At 41.6% G+C, this 18,229-nt stretch overlaps 1 protein-coding gene across 1 annotated transcript in view; it reads left to right on the plus strand.

Annotated features, from left to right (window-relative positions):
• Positions 1-2,958: 2,958 nt before the first annotated feature.
• Positions 2,959-18,229, plus strand: part of SLC2A9 (solute carrier family 2 member 9) — a gene marked incomplete at both ends in the record, with an annotated part of 79,716 nt that continues 64,445 nt past the window's right edge. The window contains 5 exons of the mRNA XM_082281785.1: positions 2,959-3,036; positions 6,721-6,819; positions 11,741-11,901; positions 15,643-15,767; positions 16,859-17,004. Coding sequence (XP_082137911.1) covers positions 2,959-3,036; positions 6,721-6,819; positions 11,741-11,901; positions 15,643-15,767; positions 16,859-17,004 — 609 coding nt within the window. The remainder of the gene's footprint in view (positions 3,037-6,720; positions 6,820-11,740; positions 11,902-15,642; positions 15,768-16,858; positions 17,005-18,229) is intronic.

Raw genomic sequence — 18,229 nt, forward strand, 5'->3', positions numbered from 1 at the left:
AAAAGAGTAAAATAGTAAGACCTGAACTATAGGAAGGATAGATCAGTCTGAACACTTCCACTGATGGTGCACTGCTAGCAATTAAACTTTCCAGACACATCTTAAAATGTTTTAAAGATGTTCTGAAAAAAACTCAGCCACATAAAAATAAGAGCAGTGAGGGAAGGCAGACACAAGTTATCCCTGCCGATGATTAGCTGTGAGGTTATGTCTCCTTAGATGCTTAGCAGATTGTTTCTGACTGTGTTGTTTCTCTTTCAGTGCTATGACCCATATACTCTTTATCTTGTCAGCTCTTAAATTCCAGTTTGATGATGCTTTGTTTGTGCTCTGTCAGAACCTTCATTAATTTAATTATCCACATTACCCATGTATGAAATCTGTATGGGATGTGGGAGCTTCAGTGAACAGGTCATGACATTATTTTTCATATACTTGTTAAATGTGGATAGGACAGGAGAACTGCTTGATAAGACTAACCCTCTCTCCTATAAAGTGAAATACATTTCCATGAAAGCTCTTTTTGAAGAATAATTTAGCAGGCATTGACTAAGGCCCTTTGAAGTGGAGGAAAAAGATGTTGTTTGCAGGTTGTTAGTATTGACTGCACTGGTAAGTAGAGAGGGAAGAAGGTAACTTTTCTGGTACTTCTAGGACGCTGTTACATCTCTAGTTTCTCTCACTTGAAAGCTCAGACTGATTACTTGGAACCACCTGATATAATGGCCCCAGTACTGCCAAAGTCTCATAGAACTGATTTAATCTTAAAAACCTCTTGTGTGTGTGATGGACTCAACACTCCAGTGTGCTGTTTCACCAAACTGCCTGTTACCCCCCATGTCTTATAGCTCACTGTGTTGTGTACTCTTGCCTGGAAGACAGCTTGTATTCAGGACTGGATCTATCATTATCATAATGGCCATGTCAGCAAAAAATCTTGAAATGTGCTGTCATCTCAAGATGCCAAAGCAGAAGAACACAGTAACTCATGCTCCAAATTAACTGAACAAATGGGCAGACTGCCCAAGAACATACAATGAAACACCGTGTAAATATCAGATCCTCTCTGAAACACCAGAATACAGTTTAGTTTCTTAATAAATTAAAATGCCCTTTAAAATTATTAAAGTACATACGGTGACGTATAGGCAAGAATTTGCTTGACACAACAGTAAATAACTGGACGACTCCTTCACAAATGTGCAATGACCTAGCTAGTATAAGGTCTAATATTCATTAGAATCACACCAACAATTAATCCAAATGCCCTGCCTGGAACCCAGCCATAGTAATGTAGTTCCACCTGACTGACTAAACTTCTTTTGTAGTTGCAGTGGGTCTGTTGTTCCTGCTCTAATAGTGACAGCATGCCTACCAAAGAGCCTGTATATTTATCCCCTCCTGAACAGTAGCACAACTTTCTCTTCTTTTCTTCCAGCTATTAGTTAACAAGGTAACAGAATGGAGAACAAACAGCAAAGCAATGGCGTGATGAAAGCAAATAATGCAGTGAAGAAGAAAGTGGTGAGTGAATTAATCAAATCTTCTGTCAAGACATTTGTTTGCTATTTGGGGACTGGAGGTAGAAAATAATTATTTGGAACCTATATGAATACTTACCTCTTATTTTGAGTAGCATATGTTTAGTTTCTATAAGTTACCAAGAGTGATTGCAAAGGGTCAAAAATGGTGAGTGGGTTAAGGTGAGAAATTATGTACATCTTAATCACATCTAGCCATATTATCACATCTTATTTGTATTTGAGTATGAACTGAACTACTCACACTTATTTAACATGAAATGAAACAAAAGAAAACAGAGGTATCTGATTCATCTCAAATACAGTCTGGGTATTCCAGGGCTTGATTCTCCTGACTTGACTCTTTTACTTCTTATGACAATTCAAATAGATTATAAATGTTGTACGGATCATCCATCAACATCCACAATAATTTAACACGTTAATGAGTAGCATCTGGCTTTCTATTCAAACATCGGTCATCTTGATCTGAGCCAACACTGCAAAGTTGCTGCATCATAAACTGCCTTCCAGCCTGCATTGCTCAATGGCATTTACTATGTCTTTGGGAGCTCTAAGCTAGTTCTGGGGTATGTAGCATATCAGATGTGAAAACAGCTCAGATTTACACCAGTATTAGCTACAGTCACCTGGGAACAATTCCCAGATGCACTTAATACTCTTCATTGCCAATTAGAAGGTGTCATTTAACTCTTAGTATTTCAAAATTCCCTGCTTGTAAGTAGGTACCTTCAAACATAATAGCTGAAAGCTTTTATCTTCCCCAGGTGGCATGTCTAATCCCCATCCCTTACACGGCAGTAGTGTGGCATGTCAGATCTAAACCTCCTAAGGCTGTGGAAACATCCTTAACATCTTAATTGGCTACAAGTCTTGTGGTAACTTGACTTTCCAGCCTCGGCATCACGGGAAAAGTCTTCCCCACCTCAGTCTAGAGTCTTGCTCATAGAAAGGATGCCCAGGTCTCCAGTCGGGACTGCGGCAGTGCCCTCCCGCAAGCCGTGGTCCCCCAGCCCCAGTGCCGTTCGGCGGGAGGGTCACGATGGACACCGAGTCGTGACATTCCCCTGCCCTACCTACGCTGCTGGGTAAACCCCTGAGGAGGGACGGGGCCTGTCGGGCAGCCCCAGGCACGGCGGCGGGCGGGTACATTCTCCTAAGTTATGTGCGAGCACGCACAGAAGTGAGCTCGTGTTCCCCCACCACCCGAGCCCTGCCCGCAGCCCCGGGCACAGGCTCCGTCCCCTCCCGGGAGCCGCGTCCTCCCGCGGCCGGGGCAGGGGCAGGGGCAGGGCGGCCGCGCCCCCGGCCACCCCCGAGCGCCCGGCACGGCCCCGCCGCCCCCCGGCCGCGCCCCCGCGGAGCCCCGCGCTGCCCCGGAGATGCGCGGCTGCTGCGCGCGTGCGGCGGCGGCGGCATGGACGGAGCGGCCGAGCCCGAGGCGGACACGCTGGTCAAGCGGGGAGCGGGGAGCGGCGGCCGCGCCCGCCGGGGCGTAAGTAGCGCGGGGCATCTTTCCGCGCTGCGGGAATGCCCGCAGCCCTTTCCGCGGAGCGGGAGCGAGCCCGGCAGCGCGGGCGGGGAAGCTTGGCCTGCGCTGCCCGCGCCTCGGGGAGGATTAACGGGAGAGGGGGTGATTCGGATCCTCTCTGGCGTAGTGGGGAGGGAGGGACGCGGGGCTGGTGCACGAAGGCTGCGGGAGCCGGAGTAACAGCCCGGGGCTCCTCCGAGAGCCAGGCGGATCTCAGGTTGCACAGCCCTTCCCCGCTCGGAAAGTTGTTGGTGCAGATGCCGGGGAGGCCGGCGGTGGGCAGAGCTAAAAATACGGCAGCCGCCGAGCCGGGACCCGGAGGATGGGCGGGGGGCAGCGCGGGGCCGGTGTGCCCGGCCGGGGAGCGCAGCCGCCGCCGCCGCGGGTGAAGCGCCGGCCGGCGGGAGCAGAGCAAGGAGAGGGCGCGGCTGCTGCTTCCTCGCTGCTCCCCAGGACCACCCGTATTGGCGAGCTCTCAGGGGAAGGGCAGAGCCGGGGAGAGAGGGACGGAGGTTTTCCTTCATCTCCCGCAGCCCCGAGGGCAGAGCAGCCGGAGGGCGCCGGGTACGCGGGCACCTGCCGGGAGCGCCCGGGTTGGGCGGGACCTGGGTCCCATTAAGGATATCCCCGGTAAGGTGCTCCAGAGTCCACCTTTCCTGTGTCAATAGAAAGTCTTAGCAATATCTATTTTAAAAGATTAAACTTCCTTATGCATGCATGCAGTATTTACCACTAACAATTGTGTTTCATTTTAGTCTGAGGAGGGGGCTATAACTACCCAAAGTACAGTACTCTAAACTGTGTTTTGAAAACTGAAGTGCAAACTGAAATGAAAACTGTCATGCATTAAATAAAAAAAATAAAAAAAGACAATTTAGACAATTTGAGACTCATGGTAGCCAGCTCAAATATTGCATTGCATACTGAACAAGGACTGGAGTTGAGAAAAGCATCTGCAAAGCACAGTGCCCTGGGATCTGTGATTAGACCAAAAATGTGGGCTTTGACAAGTAAGCAGTCCTCGGGTATCTGCAGATCTTTTTTGTGAACTGACATGCAGCTTTCCTGACTGAACACTTATTGCTGTGGTGATGGCCACAAATTCCTGCCCTTGGGCTGACAGCAGTGACACATGAGCACTCTCATGGCCGTGAAGCCAAGGAGCACCTATGAAGGAGGCATGGTTGCCTTCTTGTTTCCTGGCAATTGTAAAAGACACTGTGGGGTTGTGCTTCTCTTTCCTTTCCTTTTACTAGTGTTGCCACAGTGTTAATATTTTTTTGAGCAACAGTTTGAATTTTTTTTCACATTCTTTCTTCATTGTGCTTTCATCTTTATCTGGTGTTGCTGATGCCTGAGCAAATATTTAAAATAGTGAATGAGGAGACAGGTCATGGAGAAGTTGAAGTTTATGTTCCAAGTTCCAAAACCTCTGAATTGAGTGAGCCTGAGGTTTTCTGCAGCAGCCCATATACTTAAAAATTTCATGGTATTGAATAAGTTTCTAAACCCAGCTATTACAGTTTGAGGTTTCCTAAGCACTTCTGTGATTTGCCCTGCATTGTCTTCCACTTAGCCTCATGCACATATAATGCCTGTGCTGAAAGGTTTATGCATTCATTAATGTTTTTAATAACAATTAGGCTATATGTTCCAAATAATTTTGCTTGCAGAATTTTTCTGATGGGTCTAATGTTGTTAGAGTAGAAGCCTTTAGAAATATTGCATCAAGATTACTGCATAACACTTAGGAACTCACGCGTATTGTTTGTGAGCCCTTTGGGAGCAGCCTGGTAGACCACCAGCAATATTCCCCCTAGCATCATTCATTCAGAGTAGTAGGAATTTCTTCTAAGTGCAGGAATGCTTGTGCATAGCAGAGAAATAATAAGCACCTAACATGAAGTATTATCATCGGAGGTTAAATAAAGCTTTATGTCAAGTTTCTATGTTTTGCTAACAAAGTAATGGTGCAAACTGTGTGTGTGTGGCAGGCTGATTTTAAGAAGCTGGCTAATAATAATAAATTGTGTTTGGCTTATGTAATGATCTCAACGGGATATATTTCTTACACAAGGCTTTTCGCCTGCTGCACACTTTCTCCTGGCTTGACCAAAAACAGGCTGGTTAATGAACTGTGTAATCTCTTAAAAGGTTCCCACATCATGTGGAAGAAGTTAAAAACACTCAGCCATCCCACAGGCTGCATTTTGAATGTTCAGGGCTGGCAGCTACGAGCATGGCAGACCCCACATGTGCTGGGTTGTACAGAGTGATCCCCACCCTGGCACCTGGGTATCTTATCCTTTCTCCACGGGTCACAGTGAGTCTATGCCAACAGTGTGGCACAGGAGCTCTGGCACATGCCAGTAGCCACGGTGTGTTCTCCTGCCCTGCTGAGCCTGCAGGGCTGGTGGAGCTCGTTCCAGTCTACTGTCACTGCTGCTATTCCATGTGCCAGCTACACAAACCTCCCTCATGCCCCAGACCTTTACTTTCCAAAGCGAACACACAGTTTCGTGCAGTTGACAGAAAGCATTGACTCATTAACCTGTTGTGGTCTGGAGTGATATAACTGAAGCTGAATTTCTTAGGCCTGCTTAAGCAGGTCTTCCTCCTTTTGAAAAGATTGAGGCTTCAGTGAATGAGGAGGCTGAGCATAAATGGCAGTGAGCTGTGCTTGAAATTCTAAATTCTTATCATGGTTGTATTTTACATTGAAAACATTAAAAAGACATCAATTTTAACCCATTCCGAGTTGTCTTTCATTATCTACAAAGTGATGTTTGCAATTGACCAGCCATCAAAACACTAACTTCAATGTCTCTTGGGAATGGCTGGCAGTGGTCTCTTCTGCCACAATCTGTAACCCAGCAGGAGAACCGAGTCACAGAAGGTAATACTGGAGAAGGTGGAAAGGACCCTGAAATGCAAAATCTCTTAAATCAAAGCAGTTCTACCTTTCATTCAACAGCTGATGTGGAAGAAGAAATTGCTTGCAGAGGTGGGCTGAAAAAGCCTATGAGGAGAATGAGGGGAGGAGACCTGAGGAGGGAGAGGTACAGGTGTGTCAGCGGGAAAAAGTGCAAAAGTGTCTCCACTGGAGAGTGTGTGTGTCAACAAGTTACTGTTGGAAACTTGCATTTGGGTTACAAAACCTAGTTTGTGGGCATCATTTTAATTTTTTTGTCACAATTTCATTAATCCTTATGGCAGTGGGGGGCACACCATCTCATGAGTTTTTATTCAAGTCAGATCTATCCACAGACCTATTGTATCACATATATGCTACTTCTTACTTCACTGTGTTAGTGATATACTGTCAACAATTTCCTTGGCTGAGATTATGCTTCCCCCCCAGCATTTTACTTTTTGGTGTGGGGGCAGGCAGAATGCTTGCAGCAGAACTCTGTGATGTTGAAAGAAGTTCAGATGTTCACTTATGTCTCTGTAGATGTTAACTGAGGAGCTGTCACTTCAAATTTAATGTTTCTCAGATTCAGCAAAGGGAAGTGTTTCAGGCTGTTATTCTGCAGCAAGGACATCTGCCTGCAGAAGCTACGGAAGATAGCTAAGGAGTGTTTAAAAGCTGAGGTACATTAATTTTGAGTGTACTAACAACGGCTGCATCTTTTCTTTGTTTTTCAGAATTGGTCTGGGAGTCTTATTGTAGCCTCTTTAACTGGTGCTTTTGGGTCGTCTTTTCTCTATGGTTACAATCTGTCGGTGGTGAACGCTCCTGCCGGGGTAAGTGACTGACTAAAGTGGAATTTAATATCAGCAGAGGGCAGCCTTGTCCAGCTATTGTGCTCCTCAGCATCCAGCCTTAATAGCCCTCCTGATTACATAGCAGAAGGGGATTAAATCTCATATACTAACTTTCCTTTGCCCATAACCTCCTTTCTGCTCCCCATTAGGTTTTCACATAAATTCAGTAGCTGTCAGAGAGCTAAACGCTGCTGTTGAAGTGAAAGGGTGCATGTGGTTTGCTTCTCAGTCTCCCAGGCCCAGGTTAATCCTAAATCTTCTTGCACATTTTTATGTGAAAAAGTATTTTTAATATCTGACTGGTGAGTATTTGGTAGCTGCATGCACATGTAGCAACTTCTGTTCATGTCATTCAATTCTAGATGGTTGCCCAACATTTCATTCCCACTGTAGTGATATTATAACTAATGCTTCTGGTTTCCTCCTAAATAATGGGCCTCTTCTTCTGTGCTTTGTTGTGATGCCTTGTTTGGTTCTGAACTCTGAACTTCTGGGTTGACCATCTATTGCCTGAAACTTGTGGGATAGATTTGATGAACAGAGCACTGTGAAATCAGTATAAAAAATTTGTGGGGATTTCATTAAAATATCAGTTATTACAAATGGAAATATGAACATTTTGTTTTTACACTGGCTGTCTAGAGACCCTCAATTCAGTCAAGGACAGCAGTAAGCAATTCAGTGGAGTTGCAAGCAACACTATTTTGAAAAGTAGCTAATAAATATTTGGAATTAACTGTGGAAATTCCATTTCAAAATAGTTCTTTTCCAAAGCTAGCTCCTTCTCTCATGAAATTTTTGTAGGCTAGATTGCCACCTAGGCAGGTTTTTTGTGTTAAAGATGGATGCAATATTTATGCAAATAATGAAAGAGGCATATTTTTTTAAATTTATGTTTCATATGTGAATTTTATTTGATAAACTGTTGACCCAAAGGACTAGGAAGAGACTCAGACAATAGAAATTTTTAATTACTTGCTTCATAACTTCTGGGAGTTTTATCCAAGTTCCTGGTGTTTTATATACTGATAATTTAAGCTTGGATAAATTGGATGTTAATGTACCATGACATGTCCAGGCATCACTTCACCTTGCAGTCATCAGAGGATAAACATGGCTTGGAAAAAAATCAGCAAGAAGCTGTAATTTTGTGTGCAATGGTATCGATTGGCCTGATGGTAAAAATCCTTCCTGCACTGCCTTGGGGCTCTCAACAGAGCAGTGAGAATAAGCTGATTTCTAAACTTTTAAGTACCATTTTAAAAATGGACTGTCCTGGTAGTGAGAGCTCTCCTGTCACTTTCTGCAGGAGTGAGGGAAAGAAAGGATGATAGGATGTGCTCCTTGGCAACACTCAGACAGTTCTCTTTGAACCATGTGATAGATTACAGTGGTGATCAGAGTGTGCGTGGGTAGGTTGAAAATGCAATCCAGTGACAGATGCTAAATTCCAGGTGTTGTGCTTAATAATACTTCCAGGATTGTCTGGTTTTGCTTGAAATCTTTAGTGTGGCTTTTGGACTGAAACTGGGCACTATGTGAATGGCTTTGGCCATACCATTACAGGTATGCATGAAGTGTCCCTTGGTGTTTCAGTGTTTGATTGAGAACTTTGTATCTTTCTTATTCATGTTAAGCCATACATTAGCTAGGGATAAGGAGTAATCCTACTGGCAAGGAAGTTGTGTAGTTCAAGAATAAAATACCACTTTGTCCTCTGGCCCTCTCTCCACCTCCAGGATTAGTGTGTGTCATCCATTTGCCTACAACAGACCACTTTCCTGTCCCTGTCCCTGGAGCTGGTCCCAGTGACTAGGTTGAAGGGAAGAGCATAGGCCGAGGTAATGGCCATGGTGGGGAGCAGTGAGCCTTACCAAAGCTGTGCTTCTTGCAGCACAAGAAAAGGAACCTTTGCTCCATCTGTTTTTTCCTGTATGTTACTAAATCAGTCTGCTGCAACATGACCCTTTGGGAATACTGATGTGAGATGACTGAGAAATGCCAAAGCAGAGCATCTTGTAGCTGTAGGTAACAGCAGCCTTGTAAGAGGTTATACTGGGAGTGCAGAAATTCCTACAAGTTGTAAGCTGAGTTTCACTTACAAACTTGGTAGGATGAATAACTTCTTGTGGTGACATGTAGCTTACAGCCGACACTGCCAGATGTCCTTCTCTCTGTGGGATGCTGGGTGTCTTCTGCCCCTGTTTACTTCAGTACAATTCCTCTTGATGCTGAAGTCCTCCAAACTTAGAGAAGGACTGCATGATCCTTTGAGAAGTAGTGGAAAAAGGCTTGATAATGACTGTTGAATAAAACACAGGATGTTTCCAGGATCCTGGAATGAGCATGTCAGTAGGATGACTGCACTGATGGAGTGAGGGAAGTTAATTTAAGACTTGTGTCCATTGTTGTAAATTCTTGTGTCCATTTTCCTTCTTTTTGATACAAATTGTGTCAGCTCATCAAACCACAGGGGGATTCTCCTATAGTTCTCACTGATGAACTTTAGTTCAGGTCATCTCGTGAGGCAGTTAGTCTAAATTCCTGATTGTTTCAAGGGGGAAATAAGCTGCACATCCTCTGTTCAGAGCTGAGATTGCTTCCCACTCAGTTCCCTGTAGTTCTGTGGGAAAGAGCATGGCCCATCACAGGTATTATTCTCTGAGAAACCCAGAATTACAAGTCTCCAAGGGCTTGTTCAAAGAGTTATCAGAATTTATTAAAAACATATGGGAGCGTTTGGCAGGAAGAAGACAAAAGATTTAATTGAATACAAGTTGAAGCTGTCTTATTCTGAGCCGAATTTCTACAGTTCATTTAATGGACCAATTGTGGGCAATGCCTGTGGAACAATGGTGTGCTTTGTGCTCTGTGCGGGAAGCAAAGGCCCTGCTACTTTCTGCTTTGCAGCCCTTGCCCTCTTCCTGCAGGAGGCTGCAGCTCTGAGTTCCTATGGCACAAACATACAGCCTGCTGTGACAGCTGGTTCAGTAGCTGTCACTGTGTGTGAATGACCTCTGTAACTATGGGTAAGACAAGGAAAATATTCCCCTTGTATTTAAAATTTATCCATTAGATTAATATATATAAAAACCTATATATTTTCCTTATATTCCTCTTATCTTTCTCACCCTAGCACTACTATCATAATGAATGCAGGCAGTCAAGAAAATAATATACTGATATCAGTCAGCTACCATTTTTTGGTGGTCTTTATGGGCTAAAATTTTTGTATACAAGTTTATGCCTTTAGTGTTATTGAGATACCTGGTCTAAATCCCAAAGGAGCCTTTCCACAGAATTCAATGGATTCAAATCCAGTGGATTTATTCTACCAGGTTTGTTTTGTTTCATGTGCATCTCCTGAAAATGTCTGTTTTATTAGCTTCCTATTTATTGGCAAGGGGAATCCAGAGAGAGGTGCTGGTACGTGTCAGAACATCCATCTACCTGTTACTAGTGAGCGTTGTAGTTTGTACTTTCTTTTCTTGAATATTTGCAGTTATTTGATGACTCCTTGTAAATAACTAAGCTGAGGAAATTAGTCATAACACAAGGGAAGAGTAATTTACATACTATTTTTAGCCAATATCACTAACAAGAAATGCTAATGGTGTTCCAAAAGTGCTTTCTCTTAATATCCATTACTGTCAGAAATTAATTTCAAATAGACAAGAAGGTGTCTGAATCTAAATATATCTGAGTATTGGTGTTAAAAAACTAAGGTGTTACTATTTGGTTTAATGGCAGATTCATTTGGAATCTCATTGTGAGACATCTAAGTCATTCAAGCACCAAATTGACTTTTCTTCTTCCTTTTTTTTAAAAGTTGTTGGGTTTTTTTGTTTGTTTTTTTTTAAGGGTTTTTCTTTTCCTGCCTGTTTAGGAACATTTAAGATAGGATGGGAGAAATAACCCTGTTCTCCTTTTAACTCAGGGCACAAGAAGTTTACTAGAAACTTGATAGATGGAAGACAGGAAATTGTATATTCTACCTTCGGCTTTCTTAGTTACTTTGCAGATGGAGAGGTGATGATTCAAACTAAAAGCCCTCAAATTGAGTATTTCATGTGTCCAAGGCCAGACATTAGGTAAAGTTTGAAATTCCTAGTTTGAACAGGGAAAATGTAGTGGCTTATAATGCTGAGTACTGTCCCAGGATAATTTAGGAGCTGTTACATTCTGAAGGAAATTGGAGAAGAATCTGGAAAAAAGGGCCAAGATTAAACTTTTGATACTGTAGAGCTTCAGAGCTTTTCCCAAGTGTGTTGTGCCCTTCTCCTGTGGCGACTGCAACTGCCTGGTACTATATCCTCACCAGAGCATCAGGCACGACGGTGGCATTTCCTTAGTTTCGAAATGGGAGCAGCATAAAAACAAAGAAGCTTGACTAAATAGCAAGTAAATAGGTGATGTCTCTGCAGGAAATACAGAGAGCATGTTAAGATGCTGTCTTGGAACTATCTTTACCCTTTAAAAAGATGAAGAACTTGGTGTAACTAAACATCAGGGAAGGGAAGCTGTTAGTAGGCATCCTTCAAAAACCTGCAACTGTGCTCATGTGAGGAAAGCAGAAGAGTGTAAACTTTGGCAGATTAAAGGCTAAAGAATGATCTAGTCCCAGACATTCATGTCTACCTGTGGGGCTTTTTCCCCACCTTGTTTGTGACCACCTTGTAGTTAAATGTTTATATGCTTGGACTGATTCAGTTAGTTTTATTGAAGTTGTATCTATAAATGAAGCCCTATTTTTTGGAGGAGGGAGACAGAAGAGCAAGGGTGATTCCTGCAAGCAAGCTACTGGGTTTTTTTTGGTCTTTAATTCTGTTTCTCTGAGTTGTATTCTTAGAATGTGGTTTTTTTTTTTTTACACTTATTTTTATTATGTATTTTCTTTCAGTATATCAAGAAGTTTTACAATGAAACTTGGGAGAGGAGATATGGCTTCTCTGTGGATGAAGGCACACTGACACTCCTCTGGTCCATAACTGTTTCTATTTTTGCCATTGGTGGCCTTGTGGGTGCCATTATTGTTACGCCAATTGTGAAGTTCTTTGGAAGGTAAGAGTTTTGGAAAAGTTGCATTTTTTAAAGTAGTTTCTCACTTAGTCTCTCTAGAAGGTTTTACTTTTATTTAAAAACAAATCAATCTTTGAATTATGGAAACTTACTGTGCATCATTTGAGTCACAGAAACCATTTGCTCTGAATGGGCAGTGGGTTGAGATGCCAAAGGAAAATACCATAAAATAGAAAAGATTTCACAAAGGACTGGCAGATTCTTGTTTCATGAGTCTACTGAATACCTTCCTGTAAACAAACCAACCCGTCCATGTATCTCATTTGCTTCTTAACAGCATTTGTTGTCATATGGTAATAAAAATATACTCTTTTTTCCATCCTTGTGTCAACTTAAAGTACAGTTTGAAGAACTGGACTAGGATGAAATTCACATATGGTCTTCCCCAAGAAGCAGGGGATGCCATCCACATTCTGTACAGTGAAGTATTTGACCAAGTCTTGACCAAAGAGTATATGAGTATTTTAGGAATGTTTACGCTGATGTGTGTTTACAATTTTGCTGCAGGTACTAACTAGGTATTTCTGTAAATTTTTGTGCCATAGAGTCTTTCAAAGAGAATTTTAAGGGTAATTTATAATTTGTCTATATTTAGAAGGGCATGAAAAAAACCCCATCATTGTAGCATTCATACTAACTGCTCATTTAGATTTTCCTTAATTGTGAATTCAATATTATTTGATGTTTTTTGGTCAGTTAAATCACAGGAGAACATCATCATGGAGGCTTAAGTATAAGAATAAACCTCCAGTGTTCTTATTTTTCTGTTTCACATTTTCACTATTTTCATTAGATTGTACTTTCCTAGGTCTATTTTTCATTCTCCCAACTTGTCCATATCTCATTTTTCATCTCCAAGAGTGTATTTTCAGGTTCTTCCATTTCATGCTTACGGTAAGTCAGTATTCCTAGATGTTACCCATTCTTCATGAATTTATTTTGTCACTTCAGCACTTGATCTTCAAATCTTAAATATTTTACATAGTCACATTATTATTTTTTTAATGTTTTCAATTTCTTGTGAAAAACCATACATTTGGCTTTAACACATTTGTTAGAAATAAACTGTGCCTGACTCAGACTGATTAATTCCCAGAATATTTCTGAATCATTATTAAAATAAAGTGAAATTAAAATGGGTTCACAGAAGGCTTGAATTTTCAGTGACAAGTAGAACAGCTTTGTGAACAGGTTTGTTAAAGTGGTGGCTGATCTCTGTCATAGACACACCACTTTTATTGGAGCTGGTCAGATTTCCAGGGCAAACCTTTACACTTGCAGACTCTGCCCCTGTTTATTATGTTTATTTCCATTAAGCCATGAAAACAGCTCTGTCATAGATACAGTAGATGGGTGCTGGAGCAGAGATGGGAAGGGGCTGTGTGAATAAAGGCTGCTCACCAAAGAGTGGTCATTGAGTTTGCTGTTCACACTGCAGTGTGTTTGTCTGGTCTAGGAACCAGACTGACACATCATTATGGTAATTGAGGAGCACATTGTGAAATGTTGGCAGAACAATAAAACACTTTGCTGTTAAATTGCTCAAGTGTAGGTTGGAGGGCTGAGTGTATGATGAAGCTGAGCTCCATTTACACAGACACAGAAAAATGAGCTAAGGGGGATTAAAAGCATTAGTCAGAAATAATGTATGACTTTAAAAGAACACTTTTGAATCATATTGCTGTAAGGGTAAAAACATAAATTCCAAATTACTGGATTCCTAGGCCCTATTTTCTTCAAGAGACATGTAGAGTAATTTTTTGAAAGGGAACCTTCATCCGCATAAACATAATTCCCATGTTCAGATGTGACTTTGACACTTCACAATTTAAATTCTTCTCTTCTAATTAAGGGAGTCTGCTGTTGTTTATCCTGAGCACCCAAAACAATATGCTCAAGGGATTGTTTAGGTCACATCACAACAGGGTCCTCTCCTTCCTCTTGGTACCACAGCCAGTGGTCACTCTCAGTTCCTTCAGTGAGAGAAAGGACAGCGCAAGGGGTTGGAGTCAGTGTGCAGCAACTTCTCTGTGCCATTCCTTGCTCCTCACTCCTCCTGTGCTCCAGCGTGGGTCCCCATGGACCACAGTCCCTCTGGGGACGTCCCTGCTCAGGTCTGGATCGCCCTCTCCTCCACTGGCCTGGTTATGCCCTCTCTCTATCTCCTCACAGAAGCCACCCTTGCAGCCTCTTCACTTCCAAAACCTTGCCACAGACACCACTTTTTATAGTAACATCCTAAACAGCATGTTTTCTTGTTTTCATTTCCTTTTTAGCCTGCCAAAGCCTTTGTTTTTATCGTGCTTAGTTAGGCTGTGCTTTTCTCTTCTCAGCTGCATAGTATAGGGGTTTGCTGGCCAATCTTTTCTCAAGAAAATATGTATTTTGTAGTTTTTATTTAAATTAAGGGAGAAAAAAGTAGCATCTTCAGATGAGTGTATAAGACTTGTTTGACCTGAATGAACATTTTGTTTCCGTTTTTGACATTATTTATATCACTTCAGCCATCTCTGAGTGTATATCCATTTGAAAAATCTGTTTCAGATAGTACAATCATCACTCTTGACAGTTATGTTGTACAAACTTTAAATGAATTGTACCTCCTTTTTCAATCTTCAAGCCATGCTATTCATTCAGTGTTCAAAACTCACTAGAAAGCAGAAGGAGTAATTAAAAACACAAGTATTAAAAATATTCCATTTCAAAAATGCATTCATCTGTTGTGAGATGTTGGGTGACTTATCCAATGGGTGTGAGATTTCCAGTTGATACTTGCATGTTGAAAAGAATGAGAACTGGGGGTCAGTTTGTCACCTGCTCTAGAAAGAAAAGAGGTAGACAGCCTTCCCGGTCATTCCTCTTCTTTTAAATTAATGGGTCCCTCAAACTTGAGCAGAAAGTTCTGAGAGATGAAAACTGAAAGGAGTTAAGCTGTTGGCAAATGAGAAATTTAGATGTTTTGAAAATTTTAAAATATATTTTCGTTATTTTGTTTGTATTTTAAACTAAGTAATAATTTGCCATAAAGAATATTTATTTTATTTGAAAAAAAAATTAATGTTTAACTGTTAGAGAATGAAATCATTTTAAAAGTGGGGAAGAAATACATAAATCTATACTTTGGTTAATTCCAACAATTTTTAGAAAAGGGTTGATTTTTACTACTTGAATGAGGTCAAATATTTTTTCTAACTCTACAAGTAGGAAATAATTTTCCCCAATGTAGGTTTTTAATATCAAGGATTTAAGGATGAATTACAATGACATTGATAATGTCACAGTTGAGAAGTTCTCAAAGTGGCAAAAACTGTATGTAGCATTAAAGTGCCTGTAGTTATAACAGCTTATTGCTATTTGAGATATACTCTTTATTTTCTCCATACAGACATCTATCCAGAGTGTGCTTATTTATATTCATGTACAGACCCTCAGGCCTGGCACTTGGGTTTTTAGGATGCATAGGACAGCTCCTTGCTGTGCTTTTGAAGTACAGCTCTTTAGTTATCTATGTTATGTTTTCTTCTAAATTGTGGTATAGGTTTGAGACTGTATCCACTTGGGTACAGTGCTGTTTCTCAGAACTCTACACAACATCTAAGAGTTTAGTTTGTAAGGCACTTTTTATTTATAGATATTTAAGAATAATAGCTTAGTGTGCTTCTAATATAACTCGATTTAACTGCCATGATGCTGGTTTCTACCTAAACCATCTTTGCCTTTTAGGAAATGCACATTGCTGCTCAATAACGTGTTTGCAGTGGCAGCTGCACTGTTGATGTCCCTGTCCTTGCTGGCAGGGTCCTTTGAAATGCTCATACTGGGCCGCATTATCATGGGTGTTGATGCAGGTAAGCTTTGGTCACACTCCACATGTCTGACGTGCTTGTGCCGTGCAGAAACTTTCTCCTCTTCCCCAGTTAGAACATGCTTTGCATTAAAGAGGCATTCCAGGGACTAGCTGTAGCCACTCTGATTTCACTGGGGCAAAATGGCACACTGAGGGCTGGAGGATCTGACGTTTGGAGGAGACACTGGAATGGATGCTCGCTGCTGCTAACAATGCTGGTTGTTCCCCCACCTTTCCTATTCCAGCTCTGGCAGAGTGTATTTGTTTCCATTCCATGGAAATCCCTTGGCTAGGAGATTCTATTCTGCTAATTTAACAGTGCTTGTTGCTGTGTGTTTAGAAGTTGTTGGATCCCATGCTAATACCTGCAGGACTAAGGAAGGTTTGGTACCTCATCAATTGCTCCTAGCAGTTTGAAAGTAAACCATGGAGGCACTGCAGCACCAGAATAATCCTGCAGCTAGAAGGAAGGGTCTCTGCTAATTTTTATCTCAGATTATCACCAAACAACCAAACTTCTGGAGCTGTGCAAACATTGTCATTGTACTGACCAGGGTCATGCTTTTTTTTTTTCCTGGCTTTAAGCAGCATTCCAGCTCGTTTTATGCCTATTGTGAAGAGTTCATTGCAGCTGTAAGCCTGTATTGAGAGGAACATCTGCTAATACTGTTTACAGTAAAAACACTTCATCTGACAATGTCTGCTCTGTCTGACTGACGCACAGGGGTTTTTTTATCTTCCCCACACCAGTGCTAGCATGATTTTGCTTGCTTTGGGATGAGCAAAATCTCCTGGAGATTCTCATCTCTGAGTAATCTTTGGTGCTCCACTTCAAAAACCAGCCTACACACATCGCTGCAGATCTGTAACAGATAATCAATCCCATAGTTATTAAATGGTGTGAGAGTAATTAGACATGGAGGGAAAATAATTCATGTTATCTGTGGATAGATGTAATTCTGTTCCTTGTGTGTTTTTATGCCACCCTTGTGAGCAGATTACCACTCAGACTCCTTTCAATAGAAATTTGTTGCATACCTGGAATAATGAAAAGTATTGACTTAATATATGGGGTTTGTTCTTCCTTTGTAGGCATTTCCTTAAGTGCCCTTCCCATGTATTTGAGTGAAATATCTCCTAAGGAAATCCGTGGTTCATTGGGTCAGGTCACAGCAATTTTCATTTGCATTGGTGTTTTCACTGGTCAAGTTTTGGGGCTGCCAGAAATATTTGGGCAAGTAAGTATTTAACCGACCTTTTCTGTCAAAGAACACAAGCATGCTCTAAGTGTCATATTTTCATGTTTTGACTGGATTATTTACAAAAGTGGAAAACAGAGAGTTTTTTTTTGTTTTGAAGCCCTTTAAAAAATCATTTTCCTCCATGTCTTCTAAAAGCATGTGCTAAAAGTGTGCCTAAGTTTGGTAGATGTGCCCAGCAGTTTCACCAGCTCGAGTGTCTTATGTGTCCGTATGCAGGTCCCCTTCTCCCCCTTTCTTGATGTACATCTATTTTTGCTAGTTTCTGGTTTCTTTGAGCACCATGGAAATGCTTAAGAGTTTTTATATTAACGATTTCTAAGTTTTCAATGTGAAATAGAACTGAAAAAGCCCTGGTTAGAGTATGAGAACCTGAATAGGAAAACTCTTGCTTAGTGATTATAATGTTCCTTGTAATGCAGACCTGCTTTTAGACTAAGTGATAGAAGCACAGAGTTAGCACACAGCTTTATGGAAAGATTATCTATTCAGATAAGAGGCTGTCTTGCTGTCATAGGCTGAGATTAACTTGGTGGCCACTGGATGTCATCATTACTCTGAATAAATGAACTCGAGTTTTGTTCAGGCTGGCACTTGGAAATACAGAATCACATCACAGGTAAGGTTGGAAGGAACCACAGTAGTCATCTGATCCAACCAGGTACTTTCCATTCAGAGATGAGTCTTCAAGGCAGTGTGGAGGAAATGTCTGCAGAAATCCTCTCACAATGAAATTTGAACTCAGAATCCCTTCTGACAGCCAGAAAAAGTAGTAAACAGTTGAAAAGTGAGAGGAGCTTGTCCTTTGTCCATCCAAATGCAACTCCTTTGTAATGATACTGTCCTCCCTGCCACTTTTATTTTTGTCTGACCAGCTTTCTTATTCTGTTGAGCTCTCCTGAAGGCAAATGATTTGATTCAATTCACCCCTTATTGAAGGATAAATTTCTCCCCTGCCCATTCAAAGCAACAGATTTTAGGAAAAAAACTTAAAATGGCTTTTATTGTGTAGCTTCTACAGATGTGCCTTCTCTTGCCTTGGAAGCCAGTCTGCTACAAAGAGTATGAAATGTCAAGAGGCCTATTCAATTGCTTAGATGCAAATTCTTATTCCTTGATTTCAGCTTGTTCTTGCTGATTTTATTTCTTTTCTTGCTTTCCTTTCATCCCCATTACTGCTGCTACCAAATTATGGAGGTAACGT

Source organism: Coloeus monedula (assembly GCF_965178545.1).
Source record: "Coloeus monedula genome assembly, chromosome: 5".
Classification (NCBI taxonomy): Eukaryota; Metazoa; Chordata; class Aves; order Passeriformes; family Corvidae; genus Coloeus; species Coloeus monedula.